The sequence below is a fragment of the Mastigoproctus giganteus genome, chromosome 6 (assembly GCF_048544385.1).
Source record: "Mastigoproctus giganteus isolate SK-2022 chromosome 6, ASM4854438v1, whole genome shotgun sequence".
NCBI classification, from domain to species: domain Eukaryota; kingdom Metazoa; phylum Arthropoda; class Arachnida; order Uropygi; family Thelyphonidae; genus Mastigoproctus; species Mastigoproctus giganteus.
This window is the reverse complement of record NC_143580.1, coordinates 147388978-147413326: the sequence shown is the minus strand read 5'-3', so window position 1 is coordinate 147413326 and position 24349 is coordinate 147388978. Positions and strand designations below refer to the sequence as shown.

General features: G+C 35.7%; 1 protein-coding gene across 5 annotated transcripts in view; it reads right to left on the bottom strand.

The window, feature by feature from the left end:
- Positions 1-415: 415 nt before the first annotated feature.
- LOC150084644 (uncharacterized) overlaps positions 416-24349 on the bottom strand; it is a 387737-nt gene continuing 363803 nt past the window's right edge. For all 5 annotated transcript variants that reach the window (XM_090376527.1, XM_090376523.1, XM_090376524.1 and 2 more), the window contains 2 exons: positions 20560-20728; positions 416-1023 (listed from right to left, as the gene is read on the bottom strand). In XM_090376527.1, coding sequence (XP_090232653.1) covers positions 837-1023; positions 20560-20728 — 356 coding nt within the window. In that variant the 3' untranslated portion in view covers positions 416-836. The remainder of the gene's footprint in view (positions 1024-20559; positions 20729-24349) is intronic.

The following is a 24349-nucleotide window of genomic DNA, read 5'->3' as shown; positions in this document are numbered from 1 at the left end:
TTTAGCTGATGCTACCTTATATTTCATTAAAAATATATCAATATTTATGCATATTTATATATATATATAATTGCATATTATTCTTATTATATGGAAATTTTAACAAGTAAAAAACAACACCCAACTTTTAAGTGGAGATTAAACTGAAAGCCCCAAATACAGACTAACAAACAAGCTAAAACAACCATTTGAGGTCAACAGAACTACTGTTGTAGTAGCTAAAATGCATCAATATGTAACTTTAGATTTTTATAGATGAAACATCAAAACAATAAATATTAAGTTCTAACTGATATTTTCCATTGCTATTGCAAGATTAAAGTGAGGAATGTAAATGCACAGAAAGGAAAACATGATAGTGTCGGATTTCAAAATGTTTTAGACGTTCAGATTTTCATAAGCTATTGAAATCCAGTTCCATATCTAACATTTTAACTGGATTTCCTATTTACGCTCCAACAAATAAATAATCTCATTTAAATTAACATAAATCTTCTGAATGATATCAACAGATCATCAACATTTTGATGAAATCAACAATGACTTAAGTTTAAACTCCTCACATGTAACAAGGTAGCATTTCGGCTGTTAAGTCTCTAGGAAAAGTGAATATGCTCTAGATAAATGGAAACAGTCTTTTGATCCACCATGTCACCCAACAACATTTTTAGCACTTCAAGGAAATATTTAAACTATTACTAATTGTTCAATCATATAAATGTAAATATGGCTTTATTTACGCACACACACACACACACATGGCACAACTATCAAATGTGGTCCACTTTAGTTTTCTGCTTTACTTGAATACAAAAGCTTCTTTAATACTATATTAATCACGTAGGATTTTTCAACAGCCGCTTCTGACGAAAGTCATATACCTTTCTACAGAAAAAGATTATTTCTGGGGGCATTCGACCTGTAGGTAATCTTTCTCTCCGTGGATAACTATCTTCTATTTCAGGGACAACAGAGGAATCCATTTTAAGCCCTTCTTCTGCCATTCGAATTCCAGCACGGTACCTATAAATCAAGAAATAAATAACTTAAAAAAATGTAATGAAGAAACTAACAGTATAACTTAAAGAAACAGTAATGTAAAAGAACAAAGAATTTTGCTATGTAAAGTTTAGATTTATTAAGAAATGAAACACTTTTCAAATCAATAATGGGTTGTTTTATAAATTCAGTTGCCTATAACCTGAGATGGTTTGGAAAAATCATGAGACTTAGAGCCTGGTGCCAGGTGGACCTCTTATTTTAATATAGGAAAAACATCCAAAATCCAGACATTAAGGTGTTTTGTTTGTTTTTTTTGCTGCAAGACTAACAAAACTTATTAGAGAATAGTTTTGCATCAGTTTCAGTTTCTCCGACAAACTGATTCTTCGAATTTGATTATATTTGAAATTTATTGAAATTTTAAACATTAAACTTAAATTTCAAATTTCAATAAATTTCAATTCCAACTCAAATTTCAAGACTCCTTCGTATCTGTGTATTTATCTTTGATGACCAGCACTTTCAACTGCAGTCAGTAAACACACTATTATCTTATTCATGATAGAATTTCTGTGAGCCATCAAATTAAATCCACAATTTATGAAAGTTATTTATTTATTATTATTAAAAAAAAAAAAAAAAAAAACCTGCATGCAGAATGCATCTGTATTAGTTAAATATTAGTTAAATCTTTACTGCAATCTAGAGTGAAGGCAAGTATGTAAGTATCTGTGTGAGCTGCATCATACTATACCTTCACTGTATGTAAATACACTTAAGGCAAAATTTGCTGTGAAATGTTGTGCTACAATCAGTTCATCTATAAACCTATATGACAACTCTATACTTAACTCTCATTGGTCTTTAATAATTGCTATTGACAGAGAAGGCAGCCTTTACTAAATGGCTAAAAATGAAATGTTTTGGTTCATATATTTTTGAACCTCCAACTCCATTGGCAACACAAAGCCAGAGTTGCTATTTTATGCATTTACTTGCTTTGAAAATTAATTATTATCGATATTAATTTTTATATTAGTTAAATCTTCATTGTTTCTTAAAACTGTGGGCTGTATCATTTGTGTTGCCCTGGTAATAAAAACCAGTATTAAATTTGCTTTACTTGGGTGTTTATTAAGATGGTATTTGTTGCTGTTGCCCTTCTAATTATGTACCATCTAACTAACTGCTTAATATTTTAGCAAGTATACATGCATGTACTGCATTAAAGGTATCTGAACACAACTATAGAGAATTTCATTTGTGATTTCCATTTTCATCCAATGTTAAATAGTACAACTGGCTGATGATACAGTAGAGGTATTATTGATAAGAATACAAAAAAAAAGAAAAAGAAAAAACTATTTCATGTTTGTTAGATAAATTTGCGCATAAACTAGCATTACATGAAACGATTATTATCTTCCATTGATTTCAAGGCAATTCTGATTGACAGTAGTGGAACACTTGCCTGCACTTGCCACATCAGTCAGAAATAAGTTCAGTATCAATCACATGAGGGGGGAGGGGGGGAATTACAGGCTTTTACTTTTAAAAAACTATAAACACCTTGTAAAAATATCCTGTGCATTACTTTATTATTTTGTTTCAGTTAATTTATTTTTTTCTCCTTGTTAGTTTTTTTTTTTTTTAATGGAATATTACTAGAGCAATTTTGTAGGTGATCACTTCAGTAACTTCATGGTGCCAAGTTTCTTGTTTTCAAATTTCAATCAATATCAAAAGGGATAAAAGAATAAATACAAATAAAATAATGTTCTTAATAGAAATCACTGGACTCACTACCCTCCGGCTAGCAACTGATTAGTAGAACACTCAACTTGCTTTTAAGTCCCCAAATGAAATTAGCTGGATGATTTTACATGGTAACAATACAGATGTGAACAAGGTCACAAGCTGGAAACGGAATAACATATTAAACATTGGTACTTGGAATGTCCAAAGCACAGGCCATAAATATGAACTTCTAACTAGAAAGACATAAAAATTGCAGTAATTTCTGAGACTAATTAAAAATGAAAAGGTTCAAAATTAATAACTATTTTCAGTAATACAGCAGTGTAGGAAGCAGAGAGCAAAAACAGAGTATAGCATTGATACACAAATTGACAACTACATTTATCGGAGCAAAAGAATACTACAAATAAGAATTAAATTTATTCTGATTTGTAGTATTATTTTTTTGCTGTGAAATACCTGACTGCCATTGGGGGCATGTGCACTGGTGGAAGGAGAGGAAGAAAGCAGTGATAGATTTTACTCTTTTTTTACAAGAAGTAATGACCAAAGTAAACAAGTCAGATTACCTTGTGGTAATGGTGACCTAAATGCTAGAATTGGAAATAGTAAAATCAAACTATGAGCATATACAGCTAGCAAATTAAGAACAGAAATAGGATAAGGCCCGATTGAATTTGCAACCTATAATAACCTACAGATTACGAATACTTTCTACCCACACAAGGACTGCGGCAAATATCTGGTCAGTAAGAGGTAGCAGGTAAATAACAGATTATATATTAGTAAACAACAAAGTAACAAAATTTGTATTGGACACAAGAGTATTCAGAAGCTTGGAATTGGAAACTGACCACTTTCTACTAGTTTCACCAATTAGAGTCCCACCATGATGGTTGAAAACAAAGAAAAACCAAATAGAAACAAAGAATGAAGTGTTTCAAAGTGAGCCTTTTGCATGACCTTAGTTGGCTTTTCCAACAGAGTTAAAAAAAATTTACACAAGATATACAGACTAGCAAATCAATCAAAAAAGAATGGACACATATTTGAAAAAAAAATTTAAAACAGGCAGCATCTGAAAGTTTAGACAATAAAAACAGATGGCACTGCCAAAGAGGTCTATGACTATGGGATGAAGAAATTTCAAAAATTATAGAAGATAAACGAAACACTTTTAAGAAATACCCATCAACAAAATCGGCTGAGGATAAAAGTGAATATAACAGGAAAAAAGCCATAGCTAAAAGAGAAGTCAGGAAAAGGAATAGAGAGTGCTGAAATAACTTTGTATCACTTAGAAAGAGAGGTAACAAAACAATCCATTTACTTATAAAATCTTAAATAACTTAATCAAGAGACAAAAAAATATATAAGAATTAATGTGATAGATGGCTGCAATACTTCCAGAATCTTTGGACATATAGTACAAAACAATTAGAAACACCAAAATCAAAAAATAACTTTGAAGAAATTTTCATAATTAACATTATTAAGAAATTGATATCATTAACATATTTTAAGAACAAAAAATCACCAGGATAAGATGGTATCAACATAGAGTTGTTCAAATATGCCGACGATACTTTAAAATTAAGACTTACAAAACCTCCCAAACCAAATATGCCACAGTGAAGCCCAACCAGAATCTTGGCAGAAAGCCATAGTCATTACAATATACAGTAGGCTGTCGAAATAATGACACCCCAAGTAACAGAACATTCGAGCTAATGGCACATTGAGATTGGATGTTTACATACAGAGCAGATGTCTTGCAGTGCCGAAAAAAAGAAAACGGCAAGTCGTGTGATTACTGTATTTGTTTATGTTCACCATTTTAAAAATGAATTCTGTACTGATATCATGGATTATACTACTGTTTTACATTTATTTGAAATAAAACCCCTCACTATGGCTCCTAAAGTTAATAAACCTCATACAGAGAATAAAAGAACAACATTAAGGCTTAGCGACAAACGTGACATAATAGTGATTTGACCTTTTTTTAATAATGGCACCCCCTACTCAATTTTCTGCCTGTTGGCTCCGATTCTCTCTCTCTCTCTCTCTGTATATATATAATATTAAAAAAATATGTTATATGATATATATGCAAAAGTTAACTGTAACATAATATTGTATGTAATGAAACTGTTATCTTTTATAATGTGAGATTTTTTGTATTTCTTTTATTTTGGAATTGTAAATAGCACGATCAGTTGACATATGTAAATACCATCATTGTGGTTTATAGAACACAATAATAAGGATGTACCCTTTATAATGAAATAAATATCTCTCTATACATTAAAAAAGTTGTCCTCCTAGTGATATTTATTCAAGCCAATGGGAGAAGAGGGTGAGGCAATTACTTCACTACAAATGCAATTAATTATTGATTTTATGTTTTAACTAATATTTTATGTTCCATTGTAGCATTTTTTTGTATATTGATGAATATTGTATATCTGTAAATATTAGTTTAGTATTTTGTAAATAATATTTGTATTGTAAATATTTTAGTCCTGTTCTTTGGGATACCACAATATTCCTCATGCATTATGAAACCCGAAGCAAAAGGCCTTTTCTTAAGTGACTTATGTAAACGCAGGTAAATAATCGCATAGTGATATTAATTTGACCTTGAGAATGCCGCACACTACAAATGCACAGGTAAATAATTACATAGGTAATTTCCTGATTAGATATCGATCATAGTGACATAGTGTTTTTTGTCTGTCGACATGGGGGTCTCCCCCAAATCTGTGTAGTCCAGTGTGTGTTTTGTGAAGTATTAGTGTGGGTTGTGTTGTTCCTCTGGCCACTTAGCCTAGGGGCCTGTGGAGAGCCACTAACACCACCAGTTTCTATCACTGCCCCCACGTGATAAAAACTGGTGGTGCTTCTACATTGGGAGAGAAGAAAGCTCTGGCGGCGCAAACTCTGGGGTAGCCTAGGCATCTAAGGAGAGCCCAAAAAAAAAAAAAAAAAATATTGGAAAGGAGATAATGGGGCAACAGAAATAGGGTGGGATAAAAGTGGATGTGGGGTGAGCCATCAGGCAAAAGGGGGGGTGTAGGGGCCATCCATAGGGATGGCCCCTACACCCCCCCCCCCTATGTTCTTTTATTCCTACCATCTGGGGTGGTAGGAATAAAAGAACATAGGGAAAGTGATCCCAATGGTGGAGTGTGCTTTTTGCAGCTTTGTCCCACACTGGTCTGGGGGTTATCCTAATGGCCAGTGTCAGCACCCCGCACCATGCCAGCTAGGAAAAACTACAGCATGGAGTCAGCTTGGATGGCCTGCATAGCCATCAGTCTGTCCTCTGTAGAGGCTAAGATAGAACATGCAATTAATAATAACTTTCATTCACTCAACATTCACACAATTTTACTTTTTATAGTTTTTTCTTACACTTTCTATTTTCTTTTATATATTAGATTAAATATTGATCAGTGTGTTTCGATGGGTGTATCTTTTACGTAGAAAAAGATTTGACTTACTCCATCATACCTCTACATATTACATAGAAAAGTATGCATGGGGGTTGGTGAGCTAAGTGAGCAGGGGGCAGAGCCCCCTAGTATAAATTAAAAACTATATACAGGGTGTCTCAAAAAAACACAGCATAATTTCAGGAATGAGTTCTTCATATGTAGACAATAAAAATATTTTATATCAAAATAGTTCTGAAAATGCTTGGTTTCCGAGTTTTGAAGGTCTGTCTATGACACTTAACTGTTCACATCACCTCATAGTAATTGTTCAAAATGTCCACCTTCTGCTTGAATACAGACCTCACATCAACGTCTCATGGACTCGCGAAGACAATGCCAAATTCCTGGCATGTTTTGTATTGTCTAACAGACTGCCACAATTCGATTGCAGAGAGTTTCCACATCAGCTACCGCAGTCGAATACACCAATGACTTTAAATGGCCCCCACAAGAAGAAATCTAGTGGGTTTAAATCAGTGAGTGCGGAGGCCAGGCAGTTGGTCCACCCCTCTACTTCAGGAGTCATAGATCTTGGTTGTCCTCTGTTGGCAGCACAAGGTGTAAAGGTCCCATGTTCACAAAGGCGGTGATGGATCCCTTCAAATGTTTCCTGTCTGGACATCTTCATTCTGGGAACCTTTTGTGGTACAAATGACGGGCCTCCAGAGCATTGTCATCCGCCAAACCGTACATAAAGTGCATATCCACTTGCTCCTGATTTGAGTACATGGTCGGGAAAACCACCAGATTCTGTCAATACCTTGTGATGAAGGAAATCACCTGCGGGAGATAAGACATTCCGGTTAATAACTCGGAAACCAAGCATTTCCAGAACTAAACTATGTTGATATAAAATATTTTTATTGTCTACATATGAGGAACTCATTCCTGAAGTTATGCTGTGTATTTTTGAGACATCCTGTACATATATGTTTAAGTAATGAAAACCCAAATTAAGTATCACCCCGGCTGAAAACCACCGTGACATAATAAAGAAAATAGAGAAGGAAGTAAGTAGGAGCGTATTAATGGCAGAATATAACATTGGATCATCAACACTGTATGATATCAAACATTCAAAGCACAAACTTTTAGAATTTACTGCATATTAAGAACCTAACAATAAGATATCTGATAGAAAAAGTTTACACAAGCCAAAATTAGAAAACTTAAGTAAAGTGCTGCATGAGTGGTTTTTATTAAAACGATACCGAATGTTTTAATAAAAATGGAAGGTATGGCTATAGTAGGGTCAATGATTATTGCTAAAGCAAAAGATATAACAATGGGCACTGATATAACAATTGCTTTTACTGATGGTAGGTTAACTAAATTTAAGATAAGACACGGTACTAGAAAATTAGACATTGCCCGAGCAACAACAGTCTGCTGACACAGAGGCGGCAGAAATGGCACTACCCTCTACCATCTAAAGCAGACATATTTGAAGGGGGATCAGCTAGAATAGAATTTTTTCCCCTTTATGTTTATATACTAAAGCATGTTTTTTTTTTTTATGTTTACATATTACAAGATGTTTATGTTTTTTGTTTATGTGCAGTTAATAAAATTGCATACTCCTTATCTCTCTATTTCTTATTTAGCCTCATTATTTCTGCATTAAATATATAAAAAATAAAACTTTCTAGATAATGGAAAAATCGAAATAACTGCACTTTCAATCCCCGAAGTCTACTATATAAACAAGGCAATTGCAAAGACTGAAAATTACAGAGGAAAAGGTCTCCTTAATAGTGGCTATAAAATATCTGGAAAAACAAACTAGAGATACTATAGTGATAAAATTGGAGAAGAACAAAATGGATTTAGGAAAGGTAGATAGATCTTGTGCAGATGATGATTTTTTACTCTGAAATTACTAATTTATAGGTGGTAGATGACTCATCAACCGGTGAAATACCACCACTTTGCTTATTGGAGGCTTGAAGTGGCGAAACCCATGTTTAGTCTCTAGAGCAAAGTTTCCGGCACCCCCTCCCCCCATACTCCTCCTTCAACCCATGCATGGTACTAAGTACTATAGGTTTTGATACCTTTCGGGTTTGGGGTTTTCATAAAAAAAAAATTGAAAAACACAAGGTGTTTAACAGACAAACACACACTGATTATAAGAAAGCCTTTGACCATGTGGGAAGAAATACTAGCTGATGATAAAACTTCCAATCAAATAACAGTTGCAATCTGTAATATATATAGACAGAACTCAATAACAGTTAAACTAGGAGCAGAAATTGGAAACCAATGAATTGTGGCATCTGGCAAGGTTGCCCCTATCTAAACTGCTTTTCAACATATATCAGCCATTGCCAACATTGGAGACTAACAATTCATAAAAGTATTACATTATAATATGGTAATCACCTTGATACTTTACTATATGCTGGTGACCAAGTACTCCTGGCCAATAATGAAGATGAGTTACAATAGTCAATACACCATCTAAATCTTACCAGAAAAAAATTTAACATGAAAATATCAACTGCAAAAACAAAAATCATGGCTTTTCAAGGAAAAGATTCTGTCCGAAGCAAAATTTACATTGGTAATACAATCCTTGAACAAGTAAATTACTTTAAATATCTTGGCTACAGCCTGACTTATGAAAAAGAAAATGTTATTAGTAACAAAATTCAACACTACATCAGAGCACTAAGAATAACCAAACAAAAATGCAGAGATATATTAGAATAAAAGTATACAAGACACTAACCAGACAAATACTCATATACGGAAGTGAAGCCTGGACTATTAAAAAAACAAGATGAACGCCGAATCACTTCAGCTGAAATAAAATTTATGAGAAAAACTGCAAGAGTTACATTGTCAAACCACATAAAAAACAAGGCCATACTAAACAGATTAGAAATGACACCCATAACTGAATACATCCAAAAGTACAGAAATGGTAACAACAAGTAAAAAGAATAGATAAAAACAGATACCACATTACATTCTCTGATACATCCCTAGAGGAAGAAGAATGCCAGGAAGACCAACCAAGAGATGGCTGGAGACCATAACAGGCCACTAGGCCTGTTATGGTCTCCAGCCATCAGATAGTATATAACAGGCCACTAGGCCTGTTATATACTATCTGATAGGATGATGATGACAAAAAACAAGCTAATCACATAACAAAATTATCAAAAGTAGATGGTTGTACTGCTGATGTGTTCTCCCTTTATCTATGCTTCAATTTTGACATTTCGTGTTTGGTTAGATTTATTATCCAAAAACTGGCAATCTCCAGGTCCCGGAATTGCTGGATTTCAGATATTGCATCCTGTTATATAAAAAAAAAAAAACCTTACAATATATATTCTAGAGAAAATTTAATCATAACTAGTCAGTGTCATCATGAAAATTCTGCAGTACAGTTGTACAATGGAGGTTTACTCCATATAACAACATAGGTAGCTTTCAACATTTCTACTAGAAATTTTTTCCTTCTATTAATGCTTTCTCTTCCATTCTAGAATTCAAAAATACATTATGGTATCAGATTGAGCAAAGGTGGGCAGATTTATTTGGTGTTTTTCAATAGCTCCACAATGGAAATAACTTTTCATATAATAGCATATTCCAAACACTGACCAAGGCATCTATAACAAAAACAATTATAGGTCTAATAGAGGTCTGGTCTTTTGAATGCCAATTCTAGTTTTTCAGTAGTTATCTTAAATGATGAAAATGAAGGTTTTATTCTGTTATTTTTTTTTACGTAAAACTGAATTATTTTTATATTCATTGAACTTTGTTTATTTTATCCAAAAAGGAGAGGTGACTACAAAAATAATGAATTAAAGTGTAAACTGAAATATATATATACAGTAATACCCCGAAGTTACGCGATAGGTGGGTCCGACGAAAATCGCGTAAGTCGGGGTACAACTTTGCATATAAATACATATAAATTTTGCTTAATTGGGACCAAGGACTAACAAAAACACTAGTTTAGAAGAAAAATATTAATAAAATTGCAGTTCTTTATACATATTAATACAAAATATGTATTAAAAAAACAAATGACTTACGTTAAAAAGTTATTTCGATGTCGATGGCTTCATAAAATCTAACAAATTCGTCTGACAACACAGCGCCTTCTTTTTTTCACGCAGAATTTCTTCGTAGCAAGCTAATAATTTTTTTATTCCTTGCTTTGTAGCTATAACGCGTTCTTCGTTGGAGTCTATGTTTTCTAAAATTTTTAAGCCCTTTACAATTGAGCCCTTTTCAATTTTCAACATGTCAAGTTTGCAATTGTCATGTGCTTTTCGCCGTTGCCTCATTTAGGCCTGTAGCATGTGCAATATCACATGGTCTTTCATTTCGCTCAAAGCGTTTCACAATTTCATATTTTTTCTCTATCGACAGAGGCGGACTGGCCATAAGCCTTACCGGGGAAACCCCGGTGGGCCAGTGTGATTTTGGCCATAAACCATAGTATGAGGCCACTATAAATTTTCCTGGGTAAGAATTTTTGAGCCAGTCCGCCTCTGTTTATCGATAATTGCTTTTCTTTTTCTCTCTGAATCTGCAGTGTCTTCACCAGGACGCTTCCTTTTCACACCTTTTAATTAAGTATTTTACTAATTTTTAGGGAATAAAGCGCAATTACAAAACGAGGAGGCACGCTTGATACGCATAAACAAAGCTGCGTGCATGTAGCAACTGAATAAACAACACCATAAAGGCAGAGATACACTATTAACACCTCACATTTCTAGGGGTTACTACCATAAAACAATAAAAATCCAGTTGCGTTTCTGCTAGTGAAATCTGTTATAAACTGGTAGTAAACTCGATCTAATTGCATTTGCGATTATACCGATAGCTGGAATTGTGTTGGTTTTTACGTTATTATGGTGAAATGTGTTTCACCTTCACTGATATAAAAAACATAAAAGCAGCAAAGTTGAATTTTGTTCATCTTTCGCTCTCATTCTCCGCCGTCGCACCGTATATTGATAACATATGAAAAACGACCTTGAAGATAGTGGGCGGCAGCGTTGCCAAACGAAAAAAATCAAGAACCGCGTGACTCCGAGTTCGCGTAAGTCGGGGTATTACTGTATACAGTAATACCCCGAAGTTATGCGATAGGTGGGTCCAACAAAAAATCGCTCAAGTTGAATTTGCGTAAGTCGGGGTACAACTTTGCATATAAATACATATAAATTTTGTTTAATTGGGACCAAGGACTAACAAAAACACTAGTTTAAAAGAAAAATATTTAATAAAATTGCAGTTATTTATACATATTAATACAAATTATGTATTAAAAAATAAATGAGTTACGTAAAAAAGTTATTTCGATGGCTTCATAAAATCTAACAAATTCGTCTGATGACACAGCGCCTTCTTTTTTTCACGCAGAATTTCTTCGTAGCAAGCTAATAATTTTTTATTCCTTGCTTTGTAGCTATAACGCGTTCTTCGTTGGGGTCTGTTTTCTAAAATTTTTAAGCCCTTTTCAATTGAGCTGAGACCTGTCAAGCTTGCAATTGTCATGTGCTTTTCTGGTGGAACTCGGTCTGAAGTGTCGGATAATTCAGTGACGTTTTGCTCACGCATCTCTATGAGCTCATTCATTGTCAGCTCCTCACTATGTGAATCCAACAGCTTGTTGACATCATCACCATTGACTTCCAAATCTAATTGCTTGGCAAGATTAACAACTTCTTCTATCATATGAGCGACATGATCAGTTTCTGGCATTGTTTTCGTCTCATTTTTGAAAAAAAAAAATGGACCAAGTTTCTTCCAGACACCATTCAATGGTTTTTTGTGAATTTCATCCCAAGATTCTTCAATGATTCTTACGGCATCTAAAACATTGAATTGTTTCCAAAAGTCTTTAACAGATATCTCACTATTTTGTCTCATAGCTTCATTCAGACGTGCAAACGAACGCCTCGTGTAGTAGGCCTTGAATGTTTTGATGACTCCCTGGTCCATCAGTTGAAGCAAGCTGGTTGTGTTTGGAGGCAAAAACACAACTTTCACACGTCGGTCGAAATTAATTAGGGTGGCAGGAGGGTGACCGGGTGCATTGTTAATAAGGATCAATTTAAATGGAATCTGTTTAGACTTGCAATAACGTTCGACTTCGGGTATGAAGTGTTGACCAAACCATTCCTCAAAAACGGAAGCTGTCACCCAAGCTTTATGATTTGACTTCCAAATCACTGGTAAGCTAATTTTAGATATATTTTTTAAAACTCTTGGGTTTTCTGAGCGATATATTAAGAGAGGTTTTAACTTGCAGTCACCAGCTGCATTCCCGCCGACCACCATTGTCAATCGGCCTTTAGAACCTTAAAGCCCGGAAAGTTTTTTTATTCGTGAAAACAATGTAATTTCCGACAAAAGTGGAGACGAATTTGAACGCACACATATAAATATGACAGTTGGAATGCAAATTCTTGTATATGTGTGCAGCTCATGCGGCAGCAAAGTTGAATTTTGTTCATCTTTCGCTCTCACTTTCCGCCGTCGCACCGTATATCGATAGCACATGAAAAACGACCTTGAAGATAGTGGGCGGCAGTGTTGCCAAACGAAAAAATCAAGAACCGCATAACTCCGAGTTCACGTAAGTCGGGGTATTACTGTACTTCAATTTATTTATTATTTTGCTGTCTTTAATGCCGATATTTCAGTGTTGAAAAGTTTCAACTAGTATTATACCACTATTAAAATTTCTTTTTGGTTTTGTAATCCCTAGTTCAAGTGGTTATTGTTATTTGGTTTTTTTTTAGGAGCATTAGCAACTAAGGCCATATTGCTCCGGGATATGCGGTGGTCATTCCCTGACCTTTCTGCATCCTCCGTATTTGGTGGTGACGGGCTCGAACCTCGGTCTAATCAAGAAGCATGTGCTCCTTCCCACCTGGCTACGGAGGCGCCTAGTTCAAGTGTACTACTTTAGTGCATATTTCAACTAAATATGTACTACTAAAGTACATATTTAGCTCGTCTACCATTTCTGTTGCACTTTCTGTGACTTTCCAGTTTGATTAATTAAGGGACCTTTCTGATTTACTCTCTTCTCTTTTGGTATTTGCATACAAAAAGAGCTCTTGGTCTCAATTTTTAGCTCTCTTTGCTATTGAATTCTCATACCCAGCTTTTGTCTGTGTTATCCCATAAGTATTTTGTTACTTACATGCTTACAATACTCATATAAATCAGTATTTTGAAATATTCTGTAACTGTCCCATTCTTTTTTATTTTCCTCAACCTCTCTGGTCATCCACTTAGACATCTTTCTTTTGCAAAACTTCTCCACTGGAACAAATGCACTTTTAGCTTTCAGGATAAATCTCTTGAATACGAGGGGGTGATCATTTACTTCGCAGACTGGTGCAAGATCTTATCTTAACTGTCATCATCTGAATCTTCTGTGGATTTCTCCTTCTCGAAATACTCTACCTTGAACTTCATGCACTTTTCCCACCACCATACCCATGCATTAAATGCTTCTTGCAAGCCATTTTTCGAATGACTGTGAAGTGATTCCATTGTGGGTCTGTGAGCATTATTGTATTCTCAATGAATATGAGCAACTAAGGGAAAGAAAAATCCACATAAACAGATGAAGTGAAATGCAAAAGGAGATAATAAAAGCAAAAGAAGCCTTGCTGGAAACTAAATTTAATAAAAAAGAATGATTAAGGAAGAGTCACAATACAATGAAACTACATATCATCAACAAACTTATAGGTAACTACCTACTCAGAGCAATATGTATTGAGAATAAAGATGGGAAAATAACAACCAATATGGAAAAATGAGAGAATCCTGGTAATTATACCCAAAGAATATCTTCAAAAAGGCCTCTAAAGGTTGGGAGAATGATTCATATCACAAATTTAAACAAGTACACCAACCATTTAACTATAATAGTTTAATACTGAAAATTATAAAATGTACCAGACGATACAGTACTGTAAAATAATATTTACAAAAACTAACTTACAAAATAAAATGTATGATGAAATTTTAAAATACAATAAAATATAATAAAGGTTAAAAGCGATAAAACAATGATTGTAGCTTTCGGGGGCATCCGCCTCCTTTCTCAACAACAACAATGATGTTTAGGCAACACATCCTTAAATAAAGTAGGGTAGGACACATTGCAGTACCTCTGAGGAGAGAGAGAAATTGGGCAAGTTAGGGCGGATCTTATAAAATGCGGTTACCCCCAGAGGGTCATTGATAAATATAGAGACATGGAACCTAATCATGGAAGACCGTCTGTTCCAGTCACCACAGTTTATATTCCCTACTATCTGGGCTTGTCAGATCGTATTGCAAGGATGCTTCGTGACTTTCAGGCATGTTGTGTGTGTGCAGCTTCCGGGCCAGAGGCAGTGGTGTCACAGGTCAAAGACCCCATTACTAGGGATTCCAGTAGTGGGATCGTATATGAGATCAAATGCCCGGATTGTGGGGAATGTTATGTGGGGGGAGACAGGATGGCGACTAAAAGACCGTCTGGGGGAGCACATGCGAGCCATACAGACCGCAGAGTTTAATAAGTCCGCCATTGCTGAGCATTATTGGGAAAAACAACACCAGGTTTCCCCAGTGGATGCTGTCATCCTTGACCAGGCGCATAGGTTCTGGGACCGTAGGTGGCTAGAGAGTTTGTGGATTAGCTCATCCAAAAACAATAGTATGAATAGGGACAGAGGTATTCGGCTCCACCCCCCTTCTGGAGGCTGTGGTCCTTGAAAAAGGCACGTGCTTTGCGTTTCCATGGTTCCAAGCCACTTCCGGTTCTGGTTCACATGGAAGAAATACTGAGCATGCGCCTGGTCAGCCATGTGTGCCGTGAACCTGTTATTTAAGGATGTGTTGCCTAAACATCATTGTTGTTGCGAAAGGAGGCGGATGCCCCCGAAAGCTACAATCACTGTTTTATCGCTTTTAACCTTTATTATATTTTGTTGTATTTTAAAATTTCATCATACATTTTATTTTGTAAGTCAGTTTTTGTAAATATTATTTTACAGTACTTTATCGTCTGGTACATTTTATAGAACTAATCAGAGAACTGATTTAATTCTGAACAAGACTTAAATGAAGGACAAGACCTCAGGAGAGATGAATACAATAATAAACATCTCCATAACTAAGAAATCCAAAAATACAAACATGCAGAACAATCATAACTCCTGAACCACATAAGCAATATCCTACTTAAAATAACACACAACAGAATTTTCACAAAAGTGGCTAATTTAATTGGAAATACTTAATTTTGATTTTAAAAAGGAATTGGAACAAGAGAAGCAATTTTTCCACTATCCCAAATTGCTAAGAAGGCATTTGACAAAAGCAGACATGAAAAGTAACTGAAATTTGCTATAAAATGACTGGACTCTAGGGATATGAGTCATAAAAAAATGTCAACTGGAATCAGAAAATCAAAGTTATGATGGGAAATGTGGAAATGGACTGGACTGAGATTAGGAGAGGCATGAGACAAGGCTATTCCCCATCACAAATTCTGTATAATATATGCAGAAAAAAAATAATATGAAGCTCTGAATAAGAAGGAAGGACACATCAAAATAAATGGAAAAACATTAAATAATCTAAGATATGCAGAGGGAATATGAGATATATAGGATGTCAACAACTTTTGCTAGGAAAGGCATTCCAAAGCCCACCTTCCCAGTATAAAGCAAGCAAAAAAAGCAAATTCAATCAGATGAGAAAAAACCTGTGTGAAGGCAAGCTGAATCAAGAATTAAAACATGGGGCTTTGGAATGCTATACCTGGTATTATATTGCTATATGGTGGGGAAACCTGGACAATTAACAAAGAAACAACAAAAAGACTGGAGGCATTTGAGTTGTGGTGCCTATAAAGAAACATGAAAATTAAACAGACAAGCACAGTTAGCAATAAAAAAATAAATCAAGTAATAAATATAGAGAGGAGAAAACTGGCATACAAATGCAGTGAACAAAATATGAAACATTAGCATTAGTAGAGGCATATGATGCAAGAAAGCAAACTTATATAGCATCAGCAAAAAAAAAAAAAAAAAAAACCACCCTTCTCATTTCACCCATCCATTCACTCCAAATGCCTGTCTAGTTCTGCCTTATTTAATTTGTCGATCTCCAACTACAACAGATGGAAGTTTGTTCTAACTATCAACCACCCGCTGGCTAAAGGCAAATTTCTTCATATCAATTCTACAATTGTCTTTCCTCAATTTGAATTTATATCCCCTCAGGTGAGTAATCTAAGCATGAGGAAGAATCCCATCAGCATTGGGCCTGTTCAAACCATTCAAGGCCTCAATCAGATCACCTTGCAGGTGCGTAGTCTCCAGACACTGTAATTTGCATAACTTACGCCTTTCTTGGTAACAGCAACCCTTTGTTCCACTCACCAATCTCGTTACCCTTCTCCGTACTCGTTCCAGCAGCTCTACATCTTTCCTAAAATGAGGCCTCCAGACTGTATACAGTACTCAAGGTGTGGTCTGACCATTGCCTTATACAAGGAGACAATCACTTCCTTATCCCTGCTAGCAAAATTCCTGTATATCAATTGACAAGACACCATGAGCTACTCTTGCAGCCTGTCTGCACTGCTCAGAAAACTTCATATCTAACTGCACAGTTATCCCCGGGTCCTTTTCATTCTCCACTACCCTGAGTGTAGGACCACCCAGTTGATACATTACTCTGGGGTTACTGCTACCCATAAGCAGTACTTTACATTTGTCAATGTTAAACTTCAGTTGCCACCTCTCGGCCCATCTGCTCAACTTTTCTAGACCCTGCTGCAGTAGTGTACTATCATTAGTGTCATTAACAATCCTACCAACCTTCACATCATCTGCAAACTTGGACATTAAGCCTGATATACCTTCATCAATGGGCTGAGAGGTGGCAAATGAAGTTTAACATTGACAAATGTAAAGTACTACACATGGGAAAGAGCAACCCCAGTGCAACGTATCAACTCTGTGGTACTACACCGACAGTAGTAGAGAATGAAAGGGACCTGGGGGTGGTTGTGCAGGTAAATATGAAGTTCTCTGAGCAGTGCAGACGGGCTGCAAGAGTAGCTCATGGTGTATTGTCAATGATATATAGGAATTTTTCTAGCAGGGATAAGGAGGTGATTATTCCCTTGTATTAGGCAATGGTCAGGCCACACCTAGAGTACTGTATACAGGTCTGGAGCAATAAAAGGATGTAGAGCTGCTGGAACGAGTACAGGGAAGGGCAACAAGATTAGTGAATGGAACAAAGGGGTGCTCTTATGAAGAAAGGCTTAAGTTTTGCAAATTACAGTGTCTGGAGACTAGACACCAGTGAGGTGATCTGATAGAGGTGTATAAAGCATTGAATGGTTTGAGCATGCTCAATGCTGATGGGATTCTTCCTCTCGCTCAGAATAATCACCTGAGAGGGCATAAATTCAAATTGAGGAAAGACAGATGTAGGATAGACGTGCGGAAATTTGCCTTTAGCCAGCGGGTGGTTGGTTGGTGGAACAGACTTCCATCCCTTGTCGTGGAAGTTGATAGCCTAAATAAGTTTAAGGCTCAGCTGGACAGATATTTTGAACGAACAGAGGAGTGAAGTGGAAGTGGTTTTTTTTTTTTTTTTTTTTTTGGCTGATGCTGCATAAGCTTGCTTTCTTGCATCAAATGCCTCTGCTAATGCTAATGCTAATAAATGGGTAGTAAACGCGATCATCTTATTGCATTTGCGATAATACCAATAACTGGAATTCGGTGGATTTTTACGTTTTATTATGGTGAAATGTGTGTGTCCACTTCACTGAAATCTTCAAAAAAAAACATAAAATAAATTTTAAGAATCTTCTCTTCTTTCCTATTTTTTCCCTTGTTACTCTGTATCTCACTTGTGCAATTTGTGCATGCCATGATCGTCATTATTGATTGCTTATTATTATTTTTTGTTTGTTTTAAATTTTACAATCCTAAAAAAAAAAAAAAAAAAATATCCATAAATCTGAAGTCCATAGGTTGCTGAACATTACATAGTTCAATAATCTACGTAAAAAATATGCTGATAGATAAAAAACATACCACACACTACGTGTGTTCAATAAGACGCTTCCCTTTATTTTTTACGATGTCGCGTATGGTTTGGTCACCAACATTATAATGGTTCTTTAGAGATTTATCGGAACCACCGTTTTCATTTTTAAAATTTTTGAATTTCAAGTTTTTGTTTAACTGAAAGCGCAACTCTCTTGCGTGGGTAAATAATGGGTGACATCATTTTCGTGTTTTCTAAACAGAAAAATATATTTACTATAAAAAAAAAATTTACATCCCAGACATAAATAATGAAACAAAATTTGTGTTTTAGTAGTGCAATGGAACACAACAATCAACGCAATGCACTAAAACAAACTAAACGTTTGGTCTCTCGTTTTTTTTTTTTTTTTGAGCAGTGGATGTGAAGACAACGGGGATTGCAAGATAACAGGCACACTAATCTCCCAATGACAACTTATAATGCCGCTTCTTGTCGCTTATTTACGAATTGCAAAACATCTGTTTATACCTATTCTAGTTATTACTTGAATTTTATGATTTCTGGTTTTTTTTTAAATTTGGAGTCTTGAATTGTCCCGGTTAAACCAATCCCGGTAAATCGAGAGTCTGCTATTTTATGATATCAAAATTATTCTTTGCATCCAGTTCCTTTGCGACCATATCATAGTAAACAATCAAATTGGTCAGACAAGACTTCCCCTTAACAAACTGTGTCTGAACTATAACTGAAGTCTTGTCTAGATGATCCTGTAGTGCTTCTTTGACCAGTGCCTCCATTAATTTCCCTGGAACAGAAGTTAAACTAACAGGTCTGCAATTACTTGTGTCACCCTTTGATCCTCCTTTGTGAATAGGGATCACATTTGCACATCAGCAGTCCATGGGTATGTCATAAATTACAGTGGAGGGAGGAGATGAATAGATGACCTGAGAGACTGAATTAGACTGAATAGCAGTAAAATAATTCATGATGCTAGGGACAGAGTCTTGGTATTTAATGGCCTACCAACCTCCCCGTTGGAGAAGGTACCCAAAGAAGAAGATACCCAGTAATATTGGGAGTTGGAAGAATTCATTTTTGATGTTTAGAATACCCAATGCCTAAGTTTGTTTTTTATGATTAGAGAATGATTTTTCTGTCTTCATAATGATTTATTCCCTTAGCTAAGAATTAGGTTTATATCCTTCCCTCCCCCAAGAACTCTGAAGTTTTATTAGGGAAGCTGTTGTCAGAAAACATACACTGATTATTGGGTATGCCAACTTAATAGTGAGTAGCACCTTTAGCCTTCAAAACAGTTTGGAGCTCTCAGGGTATGGACTCAATGAGATGCTGAATGATTTGCCTTGAGTCTGGCTTATGCAGACTCAATTGCATACTGCAGTTTCATCATATCAGATGGTAGCAGATTCCTACTACAAAACAGCCTGTTCAAATTTATCTCAAAGATGCACAATTAAATTAAGATCCCATTACCAAGCAGACCAAGGAAGTATAGAAAAATCATTCTCGTGCTCCCAAAACCATTCCCAAATGATCTCTGCCTTGTGATACAGCATATCTTACTGGAAAATGCACTTGTAAATATTCCCTGCATCACCACATTTTCACCACCAGTCTGCATTTTGGACAGTGGCTCTCCTGTTAGGCCGCACAAGTCTTTTCACTCTCCATAGACCTCTCAGACCAATAAGCTGCTTCTGGTCACAAAATGCCACTGGCTTGATGTTTCCTGGTTGTTAAATCATCCTGACACACTCTAGACACTGTTGTGCATGAATATCCCAGCAGGGATGTTTGTGCACACCAATATCTAGACAGGAGTACTGGTAATACTTTCACATTAATTTTTGGTACTGACTATCATACCATCCTCAAAGTCATTTATTTGGCCAATTTTATTACTGAATTGTGTGCACACACCATCTCTTAGTATCTGCTGACCCTACTTTATATAAGCTTGATATGAACATAGATACTCCAATAAACTGATCAATTTCTTTGATGGGGCTACCTGATAAACTGGCCATACATAGTTTATTCATGGTTTATTCCGAATAAAAGAAGTGATAGAAACAAGGCAAAGATTTTAAATAAAAACATGCTTTATCTCTATCTATCTATGGGTATAGATAAAGCATGTTTATCTATGGGTATAGATAAACATGCTTTATCTATACCCATAGATCTAGAGATACTAGCTTACCTGCAATACTCAGCAAATGTAAGAACATAACATTTGTCTTCGATACATGCAACACTGTTAGTATCTCTGTGCTTAGAGGCAAAAATTTCATCTTCCATATGATGTGGTCTCCTGCCATGTTCGGTATGCTCTGGACGGTAGTACCACAGCAGGCTCATCATCATTTCTCCTGTAAACACATTAAATAACTTTTATAAATTTTTGGTAGCCAGTAAGTAATTAAAAGTAAAAAAAAAAAAAATTCATATTTCCAATCTTTTCACATCCCCATATTTATGAATTTGTAACATGTGAATGTTTCTCATCATACCCTTGCCCTAATTAATAACATTAACCAGCATTCTTATGTATAAATATAATGCAAACGCATCAGAAATACATAGCTATATCTGAATAAATCAGAATATTAGTAAAAACGGCATCGTTTTAAGTTATATCTCATATTGTGAATACTTTCACAACGAATTGCCATGATATTGCACTACTTCGAATAAGTAATGCTTCACCTAAGGAGAAGACTAATGTTACTTATTCTCAGATGGATACCACCACCACCCAGACAGAGCCATTTCAGGGCTATTTTGTATTTGTGTGGGATAATAACTCGACTATCCACTTGTCCCTATTGGACTTAGAAAAGCAAAAAGGTAGAGGGAAAAGTAATAGGAGTGGAAGAGGAAAGAAACTGTGTAGAAGAGTGAAAGTGACAGTAACTTCTTCAACTCACACCACTTAAAAACTCCTCGAATAGGCAATGCTTTCCCAGTGGAGAAGACTGTTGTTACCTATTCTTGGAAACTCCGGACATCATCAGGCTCCCCGTGGTGCCATTTCAGGGCTATTTTGAATTTAATGTGAAAAAAAAAACCCATTGGACCAGATCTATTAAATCGTACAAATGAATTATAAAATTCAAACCATTTGTCCCTATTAGACTTAGAAAAGCAAAAAGGTAGAGGGAAAGTAATAGTAGTAGTGGAAGAGGAAAAGAAACATGTCGAAGAATGAAAGGGACAGTAACTCTTCAACTCACACCACTCAAAAACTCAAATTCCTCCAATAGGTAACGCTTCCCCAGTAGAGAAAACTGTTGTTACCCATTCTCGGAAACTCAGTGAATATCAGGCTCCCCAGACATGTTTCAAGGCTATTGGCCTATCATCAGTGGGTGGGCAGGTACCCTGGTATTTCAGGGCTATTGTGAATTTAATGTGAAAAAAAAAACCCATTGGACCAAATCTATTAAACCAAACAAATGAATTATAAAATTCAAATCTAAATCATAAAAAATCTAAATTTAGATGATCATTTCACAGCTATTATGAATTAAGGGTGAAAAAAATCCATTGGACCAGATCTATTTAACCAAACAAATTTTGAGTTATAAAATTGAAACCTATATCATGGAACTGGTTTTGACGAGAACCTAAGACATCTAGATTTTTTATCAAGAAAACTGAATTTTGTAATAGACGAAAAAATAAAAACCCAGGTGCTGCTTTTTTTTTTTTCTCCCCTCTCTCTCTCTCTCTAAAATTACTAAAACCAGTACTTTAGATGAACCTCATCTCCAACCAAACTGCACAGAAGAGGTGGCTCTCCCCACCTTTTCAGAAACTTATCAGACCCTGGTATTTCAGGGCTATTTGGCCCTTCTTCGGTGGGTGGGTAGGTACCCGAGTGATGCAATGATGGCAAAACAGTTATGAAGTATAACTCCACAATATGAGAGATGCCTGATGGTGTATCATGTATTTAGACTCTAAAGCATTTAGGGCATAAGCCTCAAGCTATGGGAGAGTCTAGACTATGTATAAATATTGTGCAAACGCATCAGAAATACATAGCTATATCTGAATAAATCAGAATATTAGTAAAAACGGCATCGTTTTAAGTTATATCTCATATTGTGAATACCTTCACAATGAGTTGCCATGATATTGCACTACTTCAAATAACTTCACCTAAGGAGAAGACTAAATGTTACTTATTCTCAGATGGATACCACCACCCAGACAGTGCCATTTGCACTATATTTATACATAGTGCAGACTCTCCCATAGCTTGAGGCTTATGCCCTAAATGCTTTAGAGTCTAAATACATGATACACCATCAGGAATCTCTCATACTGTGGAGTTATACTTCATAACTGTTTTGCCATCATTGCATCACTTGGTACCTACCCACTCACTGAAGAAGGGCCAAATAGCCCTGAAACGGCACCAGGGGAGAGCCTCATGATGTCCGGAGTTTCCAAGAATAGGTAACAACAGCCTTCTCCACTGGGTAAGTGTTGCCCATTCGAGGAGTTTATGAGTTTTTGAGTGGTGTGAGTTGAAGGAGTTACTGTCCCTTTCATTCTTCTACACCGTTTCTTTTCCTCTTCTACTCCTACTTTCCCTCTACCTTTTTGTTTTTTCTAAGTCTAATAGGGACAACTAGATAGTCGAGTTATAATCCCACACAAATACAAAATAGCCCTGAAATGGCTCTGTCTGGGTGGTGGTATCCATCTGAGAATAAGTAACATTAGTCTTCTCCTTAGGTGAAGCGTTACTTATTCGAAGTAGTGCAATATCATGGCAACTCGTGAAGGTATTCACAATATGAGATATAACTTAAAACGATGCAGTTTTTACTAATATTCTGATTTATTCAGATATCGCTATGTATTTCTGATGCGTTTGCACTATATTTATACATAGTCTAGACTCTCCCATAGCTTGAGGCTTATGCCTTAAATGCTTTAGAGTCCAGCATTCTTATGTATTTGATACAACAAAAAAATTAAAATAAAATAAAAAATACATAAATAAAATAAAATAACTTATGAAATTAAATAACTATTAGAATCACAGGCCATTCAGCATATGTGTTTTACTGCACTCTTCAAGCTCAAGTTAGTTTTGCCCCAAGTATAGTTATTTACCTTATCTAATCTCTAATAGGCCAGGAGGCTATTAAGTCATTTTGTGAAGGTTGAGATGGCTACATTGGAGATCCCCCCTCCGGGCAAGTTTACACCAGTTTGGTATCTATATTAGAGGGAGGGAGGATCCCCATATCTTTGGAGTCATCACTCTAGCTAAGGAGCTATAAACCTGCAGCCAGTCACAGTTCATGCCTCTGACTGCAATCTCATCATCCCATCCCAGCCAGGTGTGACTAGAAATAGCCAACCAAAGAAAGGGGAGCCATGTTTCAGATTGCAACACTCAGATTAGCTGGAATTGTTCAGAGAATGTTCAACCAACAGAAACAATGGATCACCAAAACAGGGCTTACCTCATCTTAACCACAAAGTCAACAGACAGTCCACAAATAACAGAAGCCCTGTTCTAGGATCAATGTTCAGCTTTAATCTGTGGTTTAATTTTTGCATTTTAATGTCCTCTTTATAAATCCACTGAAGAGGATTTATAGAGGGGATTTGATTTGTGTTGTTTCAGCCATAAAACAATTTATTCAACATACAGAAATACAATTCATTTTAAAACATTTTATCCAAAAAAAGCAAGTTTTTAGAATTTTATTTATTTTTTTTCATAACCTAAATGGCAGCTTTTGCTGATTAGAGATCATCCACTTGTAGAAGAATATACATTGTTATTGTACTAAGGTCAGGGCCTTGCATAATGGCATACTAGTCACACAGCAGAAACTCCTACATTTATGTGGTTCTAGACATTCAGAGTATCTAATGTTGATAAGTATAGTGGGCCTGCCCACAGCAAGGCACATTGTCACACTACTGTTGTTATTGTTTGGTTTTTAGGAGCATTAGCAACT